The sequence below is a fragment of the Muntiacus reevesi genome, chromosome 2 (assembly GCF_963930625.1).
Source record: "Muntiacus reevesi chromosome 2, mMunRee1.1, whole genome shotgun sequence".
Classification (NCBI taxonomy): Eukaryota; Metazoa; Chordata; class Mammalia; order Artiodactyla; family Cervidae; genus Muntiacus; species Muntiacus reevesi.
Window position 1 is genome coordinate 170,596,777 of NC_089250.1, and position 16,421 is coordinate 170,613,197.

At 46.8% G+C, this 16,421-nt stretch overlaps 1 protein-coding gene across 1 annotated transcript in view; it reads left to right on the forward strand.

Annotated features, from left to right (window-relative positions):
• Positions 1-5,203: 5,203 nt before the first annotated feature.
• The window catches only part of GLRX3 (glutaredoxin 3), a 31,163-nt gene continuing 19,945 nt past the window's right edge, over positions 5,204-16,421 (forward strand). Inside the window, exons 1-2 of the mRNA XM_065923557.1 lie at positions 5,204-5,330; positions 10,500-10,608. Coding sequence (XP_065779629.1) covers positions 5,242-5,330; positions 10,500-10,608 — 198 coding nt within the window. The 5' untranslated portion in view covers positions 5,204-5,241. The remainder of the gene's footprint in view (positions 5,331-10,499; positions 10,609-16,421) is intronic.

Sequence of the window (16,421 nt, forward strand, 5' to 3'; positions counted from 1 at the left end):
GACCTCACATACACTGCTGGTTGAACTGAGCAGGCAGGAGAAGGTATTAAAAATTGGCAGGTCAGGGGTGAAGCATGTTTTTGCAGGATCGACAGAGCCTCTACAGATAGAGCATCAAGATAGAGCATCAGTTTGGGTTGATCCTGAATTGCGGAGTCTCCAGGTTGAATAAAGAAACCACTCAACAAAGGATGCTCCTTCCCCAGGCTGAAGAAGCAGCTGGTGCCACCTACAGCCTGGAAACTGGTTCTACAACCCGCACCTGCCGCCCTGGCTGGTCCTCTGAGGAAGACAGATTAGAATTGATGCAAGGGATGGAAAATGGGCAGTCAGCTCTCAAGATGAATTTTCTCTGATAAATTGCCAACAACTAGAAGTGTGTTTAAAAATGATTTTGGCTAAAGAGATTTTGAAGATTGTAGCAATTAGGTCAAGATTTGTGAACTTCATTTCTTATAAATATATTTCTTCTAGAGCGCATCTTATGAGATGTGGTCACTTTTTTTTTTTTTTGACATATAGCAATCCCAAATCGTCCAGCCCAGTCCTAGATTAGGTTAGTGGGCACACACTTATCCACACTGTCCTGTCTTAGGGGAAACGGGATTACTATGAAACCATCAGAGAGCACGCACTTCTGAAAAGAAAGGAAATGTATTTTTATTGGCGGAGCCAAGATGAAGTATGTCTTGAAATCTGTTTTACAAATAAACTTGCCCATAAATTGTCCATTCACTGCTTCGAAATCTTTTTTCACATTTGAGGAGCTGTCAGAGGTCCCTAATAAACATGAGTCTTATTTAGTTTACTGGATATGTAATTCTTTTTTTCTTTGAAAATAATTATTTTTCAAGCAAGTGCAGCAAAAATACAACCAATAAAAATCTCGCTATGGCAGCATAAACAACCTTTATAGCCAGCATATACATAGAGTTCTTCCAATAAAAGCAGTTCTTGGTAAGGAAGGGGACAGAAAATTGGCCAGACTTTGCCAAGATCGCGTGCAGGGCTCCCTAGGGTTGACAGAGGAAACCTCACACCCGTATCCACCTCCGTATCCCAGACCAGTTCTTGGCTATTAGGATGAGAGTTGGAGCATCTCAGTTGCTGGGGAGGCCCTTGGGCCACAGAGAACAGGGCGTGGTCACTTGGTGGGAACCCCGTGTGTCCAGTTTATCTCAGCATCATTTGTGAGGCAACCTTCCCAAGGCCCATTCTTGAAGCCCCCAAAGCTGGTGGATCGTGGGGTGAAATTCCCTGGGGGCTCCCGAGGGGCAGAACACAGACCATCCACCTCTTAGTTACCTTGCTCTCATTCCAGACCGGGGGCCCCTCAGCAGGATTCTGCCCTGGGGCAGTCCAATAGGGGTGACCCTCTGGGGCTCCTGGGGAGGAGCCTTTGTTCAGCCCTCCCAGGCCTGCGGCCAGCCGTGGTCTGTGGTCACACCACCACCCCACCCGGCTCGGGTCACCCCAGCGGACTGAGCCCCAGTCCGGGAGGATGCCCCCCGGGGAGCTCCGTGTGGGCAGGTTCCCAGCAGAGGTGTGGGCGCTCATTTATGCCTTTACAGGAGCTTGAGAAGATGTTATCGCAGCTTGAGAACAGAAATTAAAACATGTATCCTTCAGGTGCAAATCTACTGTACTTACAGTTTTACTGTTTCTCAGCAGGGGGGCTCCATTAATCTTGTAACAGTGAAATTCCTGAGGAAATTAGTTTCTTCCAGTTGGGTTATCCTCAACCAGTCTTTGGGGGAGGAGTAATTAGGATTTAAGACTCTCTCTTAAAGCAAAGGAAGTATGGCCATTTTACCTGAGTAACGACACTTTTCAATGCCATGCTTTGCCCATTAAAAACCTGTGTGTCTCTCAGCTCGCCGACAGGGTTTACAAAGATTTAGCCAGGTGGGAACTCAATTCCAAGTCCTCATCTATAGCGGCCAGGTAGGTGTTTTTCTCTGCCTGGGTTATCTGTGCCCACCTAGCAGTCAGCACTCTACCCTGCTGGGGAGTAACCCTTGGGTCCAAGAGGGAATAATGTGCTCTCAAAAATGGGATGGCTAAAATATGTCCTCACTTATTCAGAAGCGCTGAAATGTTAGCTGTCATTAAACATAATTACACCTCAACCACACCTACATATCTCTCTTTGAACTGGGGTCAATTCACAGATGCAGGGTGCAGCACTTTGCCTGCAATAAATGCTTCATTTTTCTTCCCCCCACCCCCTGCAACCTGGGGCTGGTAGATTGGCTTTACTGTGGGCAGGCGAGCGGACCCAAGTTTGGTTAGGTATCACAGGCAGTGACGTTTTTGCATCATGGACTGAAAACAGCAAGGGCTTTGGGAAGCTGAAAAGCACTCTGTAGCTGTGTATAACCTTGTCTACCTGTAGCTCAGATGCGACAAGCCCTGGTACATGACTGGGGCTCAGAGCCTCGAGGAGTGGTCTTCATTGCCGAGCTCAGTGATCCACTTGCTGAACATTAGACTTGTTGATGTCAACAGTGGTAACTGCATAAAGGGCAGAATCTTCCAAGGAGAGGACATCCCTGGTGGTCAGAGGCTAAGATTCTGTGCTCCCAATGCAGGGAGCCTGGGCTTGATCCCTGGTCAGGGAACTAGATACCACATGCAACTAAAAATTTGTGAGCCACAATGAAGAGCGAAGATCCTCTGTGCCACCACTAAGACCTGGCACAGCCAAATAAATGAATATTAAAACTCCCCTGTTCTCCCTCTCCGGGAGCAAGTGCTCCTAACTTGTTGGGGCACATCCTTCTGAAGACTTGTTCTTTGCTACATTCACCTATACAGTAATATGTTGTATTTATAGAATTCTGCTTAAAGATGGTCATCAGAGCAAACACCTTGTGTTGCAACATGCTGTTGTCTCCCCTTTTGTTGCATTTTTCATAGCAATCTCTAGATTTTATCTACTTTTTAAGAAAAATAATCTTTTTATTTAAAAATAATTGTAGGGTCACATGCAGTTACAACCCACTCTAGTACTCTTGCCTGGAGAATCCCATGGGCAGAGGAGCCTGACAGACTACAGTCCATGGGGTTGCAAAGAATTGGACATGACTGAAGTGACTCAGCATGCATGCAGTTATAAGAAATAACATGAAGAGATTCTGTGTATGTTTTTTCCCCAAGGACAGCATCTTGAAACACTGTAGTACAATATCATAATTAGGATGTGGATGGATATTCATACAATCTGTCCATCTTCCTCCATTTCCTCAGCTTTACTTTTTGTGTGTTTTTTTTTGTTGTTCTATGCTATTTTGATCACATTCAGGTTTGTGTATCCACTACCAAAGCCAGGATACAAAACATTTCCTCTCTTTTTACATTTTAAATAATGTAATTTACCCTCTTCAGTTACATCTTCTCGGGCTGAGTCACAGGTGTAACTGAAGGCCCCTGTCAGTCACTGGCACAATGCTGCCCCAGAGAAAACACAAAGTGAGCCAAAAATGAGTCACCTGCATACTTTAAACATCTCTAGCAACCACATTTAAAGGGTGAAAGTGAAAGGTGGTACAGAGTTGTGTTCGATTCTTTGTGATCCTATGGACTGTAGCCCACCAGGTCCTCTGTCCATGGAATTTCCCAGAGTATTGCAGTGGGTTGCCATTTCCTTCTCCAGGGGACCTTCCCAACCCAGGGATCGAACCTGGGTCTGCTGCATTGCAGGCAGATTCTTTACCAACTGACTTACTAGGGAAGCCCCATTTAAAGGGCAGAAAGAAGTAAATCTAATTTTAATAATACATTTCACACAACCCAGTATATTTCAACATGCAATAACTGTAAAGACTCTTCACGGGATACACTACATGAACCTATTTTGGTAATGAGTCTGAAACTCCGGAAGTCCTCTTCGCCCCTCCTCCCCCCGGTCGCAAGTAGAGAGCGTGGTTCACAGCACCTGCCACGTGCCGGGCTCTCACTCAGGCTCTGGGATGGAGACACAACTCCCGCCCTTGATGTGAGACCACAGACGCTTTTAACACGGTGACGGGTGAGGCGTGCCCGCAGTACAAGCTGCGCGGGAGCCCTCACCCGAGGGTGGCTCCATGGGGCCTGTCCTTCAGCCGGGTACAGAGCCAGAAAACCCCACATGTCTGGAGGAGCCCCACGTGTCTGGGTGGAAGCAATGGCGGTAGTGAACCTGGGATCCAGGAGGGGCGCTTTGGAGACAGGGCCGGGGCTGGTCTGGGGGGAACCTTAAAGAGACCATCCTCCCCCGCCCGCCCCTAGCCATGGGCATCTGGGGCAGGGGAGGGCGCTCTGCGGGAGGTTTCCTTGGCGATGGAGGCTACCGGGACCATGGACAAGGTCAACCAGGCTGGAGAGGAGTGCGAAGCAGTGGTGGACAGGTGGCGAGGGGGCACTGCCTGGAGCGTCAGCATCAGGAGGTGCCCAGGGGATCCGGGGAGGCCTGAGGTTAGAGGGGCGCGGGGCGAGGGTGAGCGGGTCCTGGAGCCGGGCCTGACCTCACGGTGGGTGATGGTGGGCCATGCGCTGGCGCGGCTTCGGGTTCTTCAGGGCCGAATTCGAAACTCCTTGTTAGCGATGCGGTTCGGAGAGGGCGCAACCTCCCTTCCCCTGATCTCCCTTTCTTCCATCCCTACATTTTGGATTAAAATTTCAGCTTGTTAAATACACGCTTCCCTGGTGGCTCAGATGGTAGAGAGTCTGCCTGCAGGGTGGGAGACTCAGGTTCGATCCCTGGGTTGGGAAGATCCCCAGAGAAGGAAATGGCAACCCACTCCAGTACTCTTGCCTGGAGAATCCCATGGACAGAGGAGCCTGGCGGGCTGCAGCCCATGAGGTCGCAAAGAGTCGGACACGACTGAGCGCCTTCACTCACTCAAATACACACTCACATCACACACACACACACACACACACACACACACACACGCATAAACCCTTCTCCCAGATGCCTTAGGAGCTGCTAGCATCGCAGGAAGCCCTGACTTCCAGGAGCCCCGGAGGTCAGGATTCCTGAGAGTCCAGAGCCCCGGGGTCAGGGTCCTACTTGGCCGGCCGGAAGCCGCAACCCCAGGGTGTTCACCTGCTCCTGGCTGGCACGCGGCCCTGGGGGGGGCGGGGCGGGCCAGGGGGTGGGGCCTCCGGGACGGCCGGGGCGGGGCTTCCTGCGCCACCGCCCGCGCTCCGCCCCCATCGGCCGCCCGCGCTCGATTGCTCTAGTCTGGCGGCGGCAGCATGGCGGCGGGGGCGGCTGAGGCAGCGGCGGCCGTGGTGGAGGTCGGCTCAGCCGGGCAGTTTGAGGAGCTGCTGCGTCTCAGAGCCAAGTAAGCGAGGCGGCGGGCGGCAGGGTTGAGGAGACGCGGCGGGGGCCGGCCTCATGGGCGGACTGCCCGGCTCCCTCATGCGCGGCCCAGCCTGGGCGGCCCGGACCCCGAGCTCGGGTCCCCGCCCCTGTGAGGGAGCTGGTCCACCGCAGACCGAGGTCCCGAGCCGCCGGGCTCCCCGAGGCGCCAGGCCCGGCGGCCCCCCGGGAGGCGGCGACGCGGGGACCCAGCCCCCGGCCGGGGGTGGGCGCGGAGACCCCGGCCCTTTGCCGTGTCGTCCCGGGCGGCCGCTGCAGGGAGGCCGAGCGGGGCCGGCAGTTGGCGTCTGACGGCGCTCGTGGTCGGGCCGAGCGCGCCTGCCCGGGCGCTGGACGGGGCTCTCCCGTCTCCTGAGCGCCGCCCTCGGTTCTGGTTTTGCCCGCCTGCCTCTCGCCCTAGGGGGAGGCGTCGGAAGAAGACCCGCGGGGGTGCGTTGGGCCCGTTTGGGGGACACCCGGAAACACAGCCCCCGCCCCCCAACTTGCGGGTCGGCGCTGGCGGGCGCGCGGGGCCTCCGGGCGGTCTCTCCGCTTCCACGTCGAGCCCTCGCCTGGGCACCCGCTCCCCGCTCAGCCCCCTGCTAGCCCAGGGCCTCCCCTGTGCTCGCGCCCTGGCGAGGCCTCGGTGTCCTCTGCGATGAGGGGGGTCAGGGCCGTGGGCGGCGCGTGGCCGGCGGGCGGGAGCGCTCGGAGGCCCCAAGGGGCAGAGAGCCTGCGCGGAGCTCAGGGCGGTGGGGCGTGTGAACCTGAATGCAGCCCCGAGTTTGAGTTGGAGACAGATGGGGAGCGCCCTGGGAGCGTGGCAGGGGGCGGGGGGGAGTGGGGGTGCGGGTGAGAGGGGAGAGCCTTCCTCGCCGCGGTGCCGAAAAGTGTTCATCAGAACAGCTCATTTGGCGTTTCAGGTCCACTTGGTAAATTGTTGAAAGAGGTGGGCCCGGGGAGGCGGGTGCGTGGGGAATGACGTTGACTCATTGATGGAAAGGGATGCGGTCCGGAGGCGGTCTCTGGAAGGAGCCGGGCTTGTGTGGATCTGTCCTTAATAAACGCTCAGTTTACCCATCTTAAGTAAACAGCGCCTGACGTCATGAGGACAGAAACCTGAAGCAAACATAAACGCGGTCACTCTCTCCCGGTGAGGGTGAAGACTATTTTGTTGTTTGTGTGTTTGGCATTTTTGATTCTATGTTTCATTTTTTTTTTTTAACGTATAGGTCCGTAAGACGTCACAGTCGGTTAAAATTTCGATGTTAATACCATTTGGATGCATTCTTGCCTGTATCTGAAATGACCCAAGTTCAGAGCGGTGGCAAGAACACATCCAGATGGTGTTAGCATTGAAATGATTCCTTTAGATGGGCACATGGGAAGTGGCTTGGCATCTGGGGAAGGAACAGGTCTGTGCTCCTTTTGGTGGAAATGGCAGCATTTCAGAACATGAAACGCCTTGTTAATGCCATTTAACGTCTGTTTGACAGATCATCGCTTCTCAATTTTAAAATTTCATGTGAATTGAAAATGGTTTTTGCCTAAGTCATCTAATCACATGTTTATGTGTTATCGAAATCTCAGTTAGCCTATACAGTGGGGATATTAATACCCATTTGCAGAGTAATTAAGGTTTTGCCCATTTGTAAAATATTTAACTAATATAGTTTAATACTATATGATTTTAGTACATGGTAGTTGGTGTTATCTGCACAGGATTAACCTCAGGAGCAGGACATCTGAAATAACAGAGAGACAGCCGTTTATTGACCACTAATTATTTTACTGACAACCAAGGTTCACTACGTTGTTTAGAAGCACAATAGTTAGGATTTGAGCCTCGGTCTTCTCTAAAAGGTTTTTCCTTAAACAGTGCACCCTGCACATTGGGCTATCCATGAAGATGGAGAGAGCAGTGTGACGTCAGGAAAGGGAGACAGCATTTATGTTTGTTTCAGGTTTATGTCCTCATGATATTAGGCATTGTTCACTTAATTGGAAAGTAGAAGTTAAGCATCTAAATATGAGAATAGCGTGGATAATTTAAAATAACATTAATGTAATTCTTTAATGTTTTTAAAGGGCTTACATATTTTTGTTTGATCTTCCCAACCTTCCAGGGTATTATTGCTGTTTCACAGATGTGGAAGTTAGGTTAAATTACTCTCCAAAGCCGCATTAGTAGTGATGGAATTTAAGTTGTATATGTGTACTTTTTTCTTTTTTACATACGTTGGCACATACTGTTAAAAAGTTTTGTAATCTATTTTAATTTTTTTAAAATGTACTCTTTGTAAGCATTTTCCTGTTATTAATTGTTCTTTGAGATATGATTTTTAATGACTTTATAATATTTTATGATCATTAAGAAAACTATATTGTTGAACAATAGCTTTTTACAGTTACTTGCTATGTAGAATACTGGGGAAGTATCCATATACATACATCTTTGTCTCTTTAATGACTTCTGTAGGATAGATTCTTGACAAGAAATTTCTGAAAGTTTCCAATTGAACTTTTAGCAGTGGGATATGAAAGTGTTGTCTCACTTTATCCTTTTTATCATTGAATATTATGATTTTAAAAATCATTTTTCAGTTTGGTAAGAAGTGGTAATGTCCAGCTGCATGGGTGAGAGGAAGAGGAAGCAGTAATTGGTGAAGTGTCAATACTTCCTCCATAGTCTCCGGCCATGCGCCAGCGCTCCTCTGAGTTCTAGATACAGCGGGGCCTTACCGTGTGTTCCTCTCCTGCCTTAGGTGGCTCTTCCTTCGGAGCCTCCTGCTTTCTGTGTCCCAGGCAGCTGTCCCTTCTTCTTTGGTCCTGTCTGTGACCCTTGTCCTCCATTTTCCTTTGTTTGAGCACAAGACCTTGCTTCCTACCTGGGAAAATAGGACTTCAGTAGCCTCATCAGACTGCTTCTTCTATGCGCCCCTCCCCCAACACAACAGATTTACTTGTAGCTTTTCCCACTCTAGGTGCTTCCTGGTGGCTCAGACAGTAAAGAATCCGCCTGCAATGCAGGAGACCTGGGTTCGGGTTCGATTCCTGGGTCAGGAATATCCCCTGGAGAAGGGAATGGCAACTCACTCTAGTACTCTTGCCTGGAGAATCACGTGGACAGAGGAGCCTGACAGGCTACAGTCCATGGAGTTGCAAAGAATTGGGCACGACTGAGCATCTAACACTTTTTTTCACTTTACCCATTCTTGATTCCTTTGCTCCTGACCCAGAGGAAACTGTCCTCTTCTCAAGGTGAATTCTTCTCTACTCTAGATTTCCCTGTCCTGCCACCTTGAATCTCATGTCTTTAGCCTCTCCCTCTCATTTGCACTGTCCCCTCACAAAATAAGCTATGAAGATTTTCTTGCACTGAAAAAAACCCATCCCTTGATCTGTCTGGATCCTTGCTCTCTCTTTGTCAACAGCCCAGTCTCTTACCTAGTAGGTTCCTAGCAGTTTACTTCCTCATCCTCAGCTCAGTGGTCCACACATTGCTTCTCTCACCTGCTGAAATGACTCCCCACTGCTGGTTACTTTTTTTGCTCCATTTGCTGGTTGTCCCCCTCCCTTCCTGACTCCTGTGAGACCCCTGAACCTTCTCTGGTCTACCGCCAGACTCCTGTTCCTCCGTCTCTCTTGACTTGGTGTTGACGAGCCCCAGAGGCTCTGCCCTTGGCCCCTTTATTCTCCGGCGTGGATGAGTGTGGTGCCCACTATCTCTTGATTCGCACATCTGCGGATTAAGTGCGGCTGCCTTTCCTGAGCTCGACTGTCACTAACAGCCCACTTGACTTCCTTTCCTCTCAAGTTGCCAGCTTCTAGACTGTGATTCGTGGTGAGTGCCACCACTGCCTAAGTCACTAAGCCAGAAACTCGGAGGTACTAAGCCCCTTCTTTTCTCAGTTGTATTGTTTTAATGGTTTAACAGTTGATTACTTTTTTCCTTGCCCAGGTTTAATTGTCCTTGTTTTTTTCCTCCTTGTAACATATTTTTCGATGTGTTTTCCTGAGTTTTCAGATTTTTTGTACGTGAAAGTGAAAGTTGCTTAGTCGTGTCCTACTCTTTGCGACCCCATGAACTGTATAGTCCATGGAATTCTCCAGGCCAGAATACTGGAGTGGGTAGCCTTTTCCTTCTCCAGGGGATCTCCCCAACCCAGGAATCGAACCCCGGTCTCCTGCATTGCAGGTGGATTCTTTACCAACTGAGCTGTGAGGGAAGCCTTTTTGTAGTTGAGAGAGAGTGTATTTGAATTTGGGCTTCCCAGGTGGTGCTGGTGGTAAAGAACCCCCCGGCCAGTGCAGGAGCCATAAGAGGCTCAGGTTCGTCCCTGAGTTGGGGAGATCACGGTGCCCACTCCAGCCTTCTTGCCTGGAGAATCCCGTGGACGGAGGAGCTTGGCGGGCTCCAGTCCGTGGGGTCGCAGACTTGCACACGACTGAAGCAGCTGTTTGAATTTAGAGTTTTGTAAAAGTGAAGGGTTTTTCAGTTGAGTATGAGGTTAGACTTAAAGGTGTCTTTGCCAACATAATTTCATATGAAAATAGTTAATAGATATATACTGAGATTTCTAAGGATTTTATCAACAGTTTATTAGTCCACTATTCTGTCTGTTCATACTGTCAATTTTTAGAAAATACTTTGTAGCATAATATAAGAAAGTTTGTCTGTAAAAAGCGGTTCTGTGTTTTTCCTTGTTTTCTGCCTATATATTTCATTTGCCACATTTTATTCCTAGTCCTATGATCACTTCATTACAATACCATGTTTAAAAATACTAACATTAATAGTAACGCATATACAGTCATGTTTCACAAACATTGTGTCCTGACTGCAGAAATCTAATTTCTGCAGGGTCTCAAAATAGAGTTAATTTACATGTCTAGTAGTTGAGGTGGGTGAATGTTCAGAACCACTTCATGTGAGCTAAATATTGACTCAAAAAATATCGTTAATTTGAAAATTCATCTGAAAGAAGACCTTGAAATCACATTTCAGCCTGTGTTTAATATAAGATTCTAGCAGTACAAAAACAATTAAGGCGGTCCTTGAAAGGTTTCTTTGGTAGTAAAATTTAATCTATCACTGTTCGCTTATTTCTAAAGCTACTGTTTTTAAAAGCTGTGTTTTTCGGATTTACAGGTCCCTTCTTGTGGTCCATTTCTGGGCACCATGGGCTCCGCAGTGTGCTCAGATGAACGATGTGATGGCAGAACTCGCCAAAGAGCACCCACAAGTCTCGTTTGTGAAGGTACTGCGTTTTCAGTGTCTTGTCTTAGGAATTTAATTCTGATTTTTGGGTTAGACTACATTTTATTGACATAGAAAGGAGTGGTGGTGTGGGATTCCTCATATTCATAGGTAGTGTTGGGATCTGTTATTTGCACAGTAGATTATTCTTAAACATCTTAAAATGGGTTTATAGTTTTCAAGCAAGAAGTGGTGTAAAACTCACCACACTTTCCTGAATACATGCTTGGGTGGGAGGACAGGATGGGCAGTCAGGAGAGGGTTTACGTCGGCACTGGCAGGCGAGATCACTCATTGTGGGTAATTGTGGTTTTATACAGTAGAGATGTTAACAAGACTTGCTTCATTGAAAAAGTAAGTGGGACATGGAAAGTGATTCAAGAAAGGGTGTGTGAGGGCTACAGGGAACAGGGGAGGAGGGAGAGCTTGCTGCCAGGGGTCGGGTAAATGCAGGCCTGCAGGGAAACCAGAGTCTCTCTGTCGCCTTGGGGAAGCAGAGGGAGAAGGAAGCCAGCCTCTCCCTGGCTGCCTTTGTTTTCGCTCACTTTGCATGTGGCCTTCTTTGTCCTTGCTCTGGTGCTCCAGGCCCCTCATTCCTGGTGTCTGTCTCGGCTAGGCAGGACTAGGGTAGTGAGAGTTACAAAGGACAAGCTCACTTGGTTTTAGCACATTTAATGTATCAGTCAGGACTTGTTGAGGCAACATGGCCAACATGTGAGCTGAGTGTTTTAGAAATGAACTTTTGGGAAGGGAGGCATCCCCTGTATTCAGAAGCTGAATCTTTAGGATTTAAGAAAACAGACAAAACCCCAAAGCCTTATTTTTTTAAAAAATAACTAGAGGATGTGTTGGCTAGCATGTGGAGTTAAAAGTGATATCAACTGTATTTGTCTGTGTGCCACTTTTTATGTAAACTGAAGACCCAGAATTCTGACACATTAATTTATTTGTATAGTGGCTGATACACTTTTCAGACAGTTTCTGTTTAAATATGTGTCCTTTTAACAGGTATTGATTGCACATAGATGGTTCAAAATCAAAACAGTGTAGGAAGAAGTCCATTGACAAGGCCCAGCCTACTCCTTCCCACCAGCCCTGCCGTCCCATCCCATAAGTAACACTTGTATTAATTTTGTATGAATTCTTGCCGTGTTTCCTTATGCAGATAGAGCACGTATGAATAGTTAGCTTTTTAAAATTTAAGAACTTATTTAAAATTCCAATGAAATGTGTAATGTAACCTTAGAATACAACCTTAAAATGTCCAATATAAATAATAGAAGCGGACATTAAAACTGCATGTTTGGTCAGTGATAAAAGATAACGATTACAAGTGAAATAAATGATTAAACATTTCAATCGTAAGATTAATCAAGACAATGGTAATTGTTGTAAGTCTGCTTTTCTGTGTATCATGTTACTGGTTCAGGTAACACATTGTTCTTAGCTGCCATTTGAATGATTTATTTAAAGTGACTATAGGATTACTTCTCACATCAGTACTGGACTTGGCAGTGAGATTTTAAGTTGTTCAAGTGCTTAAGTGTCTCGGCAAGCCAAGGATTGGGAACCCTCATCTGTTGGGGATACCTAACTCTGACTGCACCTGCTGTTCAGAGAGGGTGACAGGTTTACGTGGGTAGTTTGCTCAGGTGTTAGTTTCTGGGAAGTCACTCTGTGGCATAGTTTTTCTTTTCTTAGACATCTTCAGAGGCAAAGATGATTTGCATGTAGGTAGGTGATTTAAAGGTCACAATGCTGAGCAGTAGCCAGCCCAGGAGAGGTGAGGTCCCTGAGAGGGGCGCTGGCATTTCCCAGAGGAGGGGCATGTGGTTCAACTAAACACAGCTTTCTCAGTGAGAGCTCTGTGACTCTTCCAGTCTATAGAATCGACATTTTCTAACTCTCTGTTTCTTATGATTTGATTTTTTGCTTTTTTTTTTTTTTTTAAACAACTGCAGTTGTTCGGCAGTTTTGACTTGAGGTATAGAGATTAGTTCATTCTATGACTTAGATTTGCAGAATCATTGCATAGGACGATCTTAAACACTGTGTTTTTAATACTTTGATTCTAAAGTTTTGTGATCAGTTCCTTATTTTGTAGAAGATGGTAAAATAACATCTGAGAAAAACCTAGAATACATTTTTTTTTTAATCCAGTTGTTTGTGCCCATTGGAATAGGTTGCTGAAAGGCAAGGTTTTCACTTCCTGCGTTTGAATCCCCTCACTTCCTGGACGGATGATACGGTGATGAAGGACATGTGCGCCTTCCTGGTGCCACGTGTAGGCCGCCTGCCGTGTGTCCACCTGTGTTGGCTCCACGTCCCGTCAGGTCCTGGGGCTCTTCCCTGACCTTCTCACACCTCCAAGGGCTCAGAGGAGATAGTGAAGTATTTCTGTTGCTTGAAGTCTCACAGAAACCTTACATTTATTCAGAATAAGATTAAATAGCTAATGAAAATGTCAAGTGTCTTTGCATTTTAAATTATGTAAAGTCAGTTTGTTAGTACTTTAACTACAATGGGAATACACATTTATCATTAAATCAAATTGTTTGGTCAGTAGATTATTTCAAGATACAGTGTCTGGTGGTGGCGTGGGAAAGAGGAAGAATAGTTTTGGGTGGTGAAATTGGGGCCACTGGTCAAATTCATGGTTCAAATCAAAGCCATTTAAAAAAAAATAGGAGTGGCAATTTATTTTTAAATTCTTACATTTGATATTATTATGACTTTTGCTTTTTAAATAAAGATTGTGTGTATTTAAAGTGTACAAAGTGATGATTTAAATCAAATCCATTTTGTGTGATGTCTTTTTTGTGTACCTCTGTGACTTTTTTTTAACTTTCCTCTTTTTCTGAACTTAGTCTGTTCCATTGGTTGGACTGTCAGGGAGTCTCTTGTTTTTTCATTGGCCCTGTCGTTTCGTTCCTATTTGGTTGACTTCTTGACTAGGTGGTGAGATACTTGAGGTCAGGACCTTTACCGTACCATGTTTGTTTTAAATTGCTTTTCTTCGTGCAGGTGGCTCCCACCTCACGTGCCAGCCCTTTCTCCTCTTTATTCCCTCCCCCGAATTCTAGCTTAGTCCTGTTAGACTCTGATACTCAATTTACCATATACTGCACTTTGGTATAAAAAATTTATTCTTGAAGTTAGACTTAGCAACCACCTGGTTGGTGAGATTTTGTGTTAAATGTATTTAATTTACTATTAATCTTGTTTGTATGGTAGCTGCTGTTCTTGCATTTTATGTACATTGTATTTTCAGATATGAAATCAAGGGTACAGAAGGAATTATATACTTAAATTTTTTTTTTATTCCTTAAAAAATAGGAATCTATAGTTTGATATATTCTTAAATGTGCAACCATCTTAAAGAACAGCTTACACTGTAATTTTTAAAGGTTTGTACAGTTAGTATAGATATTTCTGTAGCTTACACTGTTTAAATTCTAAATAATCTGTATGATTAGTGAGTGTAAGCAGAAAATGTAGGGCAGTCTCCAGAAGGGTGCCAACTAGCTGTGTAACTAGGTTTTGGCTAACTGGCTGTATAACTGCTATCAGCATCGGCTAACTGGTCTCAGCTGATAACTAGTATCAGCTGACTATCTGAACTTGCTTTTTCTGTGTGTCAGATTATTGATCAGTTTATTTGGTGTCTTACAGAGCATATGTAGGATTCCATTTTTTAGGAACTATAAAAATGTGTCTCAGATAATTCTAGTAGGATGGTTAAATCTTAAAAATAACATAGTTTATTAGCTGTTACTGGGTAAAGTTTGGCAAACTGTTATAAAAAGTTATTAGAAATGTTCATTTAAATACTATTTTGAAATTTATATTTGACTTTCTGACAAACAAAAAATTTGACTTTGAAAGAGTCACCTTTTATAGCACGTCACAGAGTAGAAAGAAGCCCTGTATGAGGTATAACAGTGTCCCAGAATGTCAGGTGCTTTTGTTTGCTTGCTTGTTTTTTTGAAGTCTAGTTGATTTACGTTGAAATGTCAAGTTTTCTCATCCTTGCCTTTACCTTGGAGCCTCAGTGCTGCCACTGGCAAGTAGTCACTTGTGTTTTTGGCTTAGGAATAGTGACTACTGTTTGTTCAGAATTCTGTTTCTTGAACACTTAATTATATGCCACACAGGATGCTAGTTATTGGGAATACAGGACAGTAAGGGTATAGACAGTAAATGGGTAACACAGAACCAAGGTAATTTTAGGTGGCATGGTGTTCAACAAAAGGAATAAACAGGCAGGCTGTGAAGAGCGGGTCTTGGGTAGGCGGGGTGCTTTTATGTAGGTTGTGCTGAAAGGGTGTATCTACCAAGTGAGAGTTAAAAAACGCAAAGATGGCAGTCACTGGAAGAGCTAGCAGAGAGCCTTTAGGTAGAGGCTTAGCAGGTGCAGACCTCAGAAGAGCAGTGGGCAGTCAGCGGGGCTGGAGAAGAGGGAAGGGGTCGAGGCCCTGACCGGAAGCTGCAGAGGCAGGGAGGGCCACGTGGCCTTGTGAGCCGTGGTCGAATTTTGGTTTTATTGCAAGTTCAGTCTGATGCAGTTTGATTCCTAAGTCGATTACTGTGGCTGCCACGTGGAGAATGGTTTGACGTGGTAAGGGGGCAGACTTGAAGCAGGTCTTCCAGTTAGGAGGCTGTTTGACTAGGCCAGGTAAGAGATTTCTCAGACGTTAGTGGGGAGATTGTTGAAATGCTGTTGTCATCTGTGTCGGCTTATAGTTTAGAGGGGGCACCCAGGAGACCTGTTGATGGATTGGATGTCAGGGTGGAGGAAATAGATCAGTCAAGGTTGTCTCCTCTTGATCTGAGCAGCTCAGTGGATTAAATGAGATGGGGCTGCCCTGGGGAGGAACAGGTGCAGTGGGAAATATCTAGTGGGGATCTGTGGGCACATGTCGAGTGTGTGGCTTGGAGGTGAGAGGAGAGGTTTGTGCTGGGTAGAGGTTAGGTGGCGGTGCCATACTGGAGCCTTAGAGCCAGGGTGTTGCCTGAGACCACTCTAGGAAAATGAGTGTAGGTAAGAGAAGCAGGTGCAGAACCAAAGCCTGGGGTGTGCAGCAATGTCGTGGTTGGCAAAGGTGAAGGAAGAAGCCAGACACTCAGTCCAGGAATTAGAGGAAGAAAAGACACGGAAAGCCAAGGGACGGGAATCTGAGAAGGCAGCTGTGGTCATGCCTACTGGGTGGGACTGAAAGGTCAGTAAAGTGAGGAGACAAGGAGGAACCGTTGGGTCTGGTGAGGTGCTAACAGGGCTGTGTAGAGTGGAGTGTGCCTGGAGCCAGACTGCCTCGCTCCCCCGCTCAACAGTGTAGTGACCTAGAAACCAGGTGTGATGACAGCACCTGCTGTGAGGATCCTTGCTGGGGCTCAGACGGTAAAGAATCTGCCCACAATGCAGAGGACCTGGGTTTGATCCTTGGGTTGGGAAGCTTTCCCTGGAGAAGAGATTGGCTACCCACTCTAGTATTCTTGCCTGGAGAATTCCATGGACAGAGGAGCCTGGCAGGCTACACTCCATGGGGTTGTACAGAGTCAGACACGACTGAGCGACTAACACTCACTCGCACACTCACTGTAAGGATTAAATGAACCCAGTATGTGAACACACTCAGAATGTTGTCTGGCCTAGAATACACCGTAGCTCTTAGCCGTTACTATCACGGTGGTCTTTGGGGACCCCTGATATATCGAAGGAGATGATGGAGATTCCTTTCCTCTGGATTCATCCTGCTGCGGTAGTGCTCCCTTGCCCTCCTCCCCTCTCCACAGACACACAGCATCCTGGGTGGG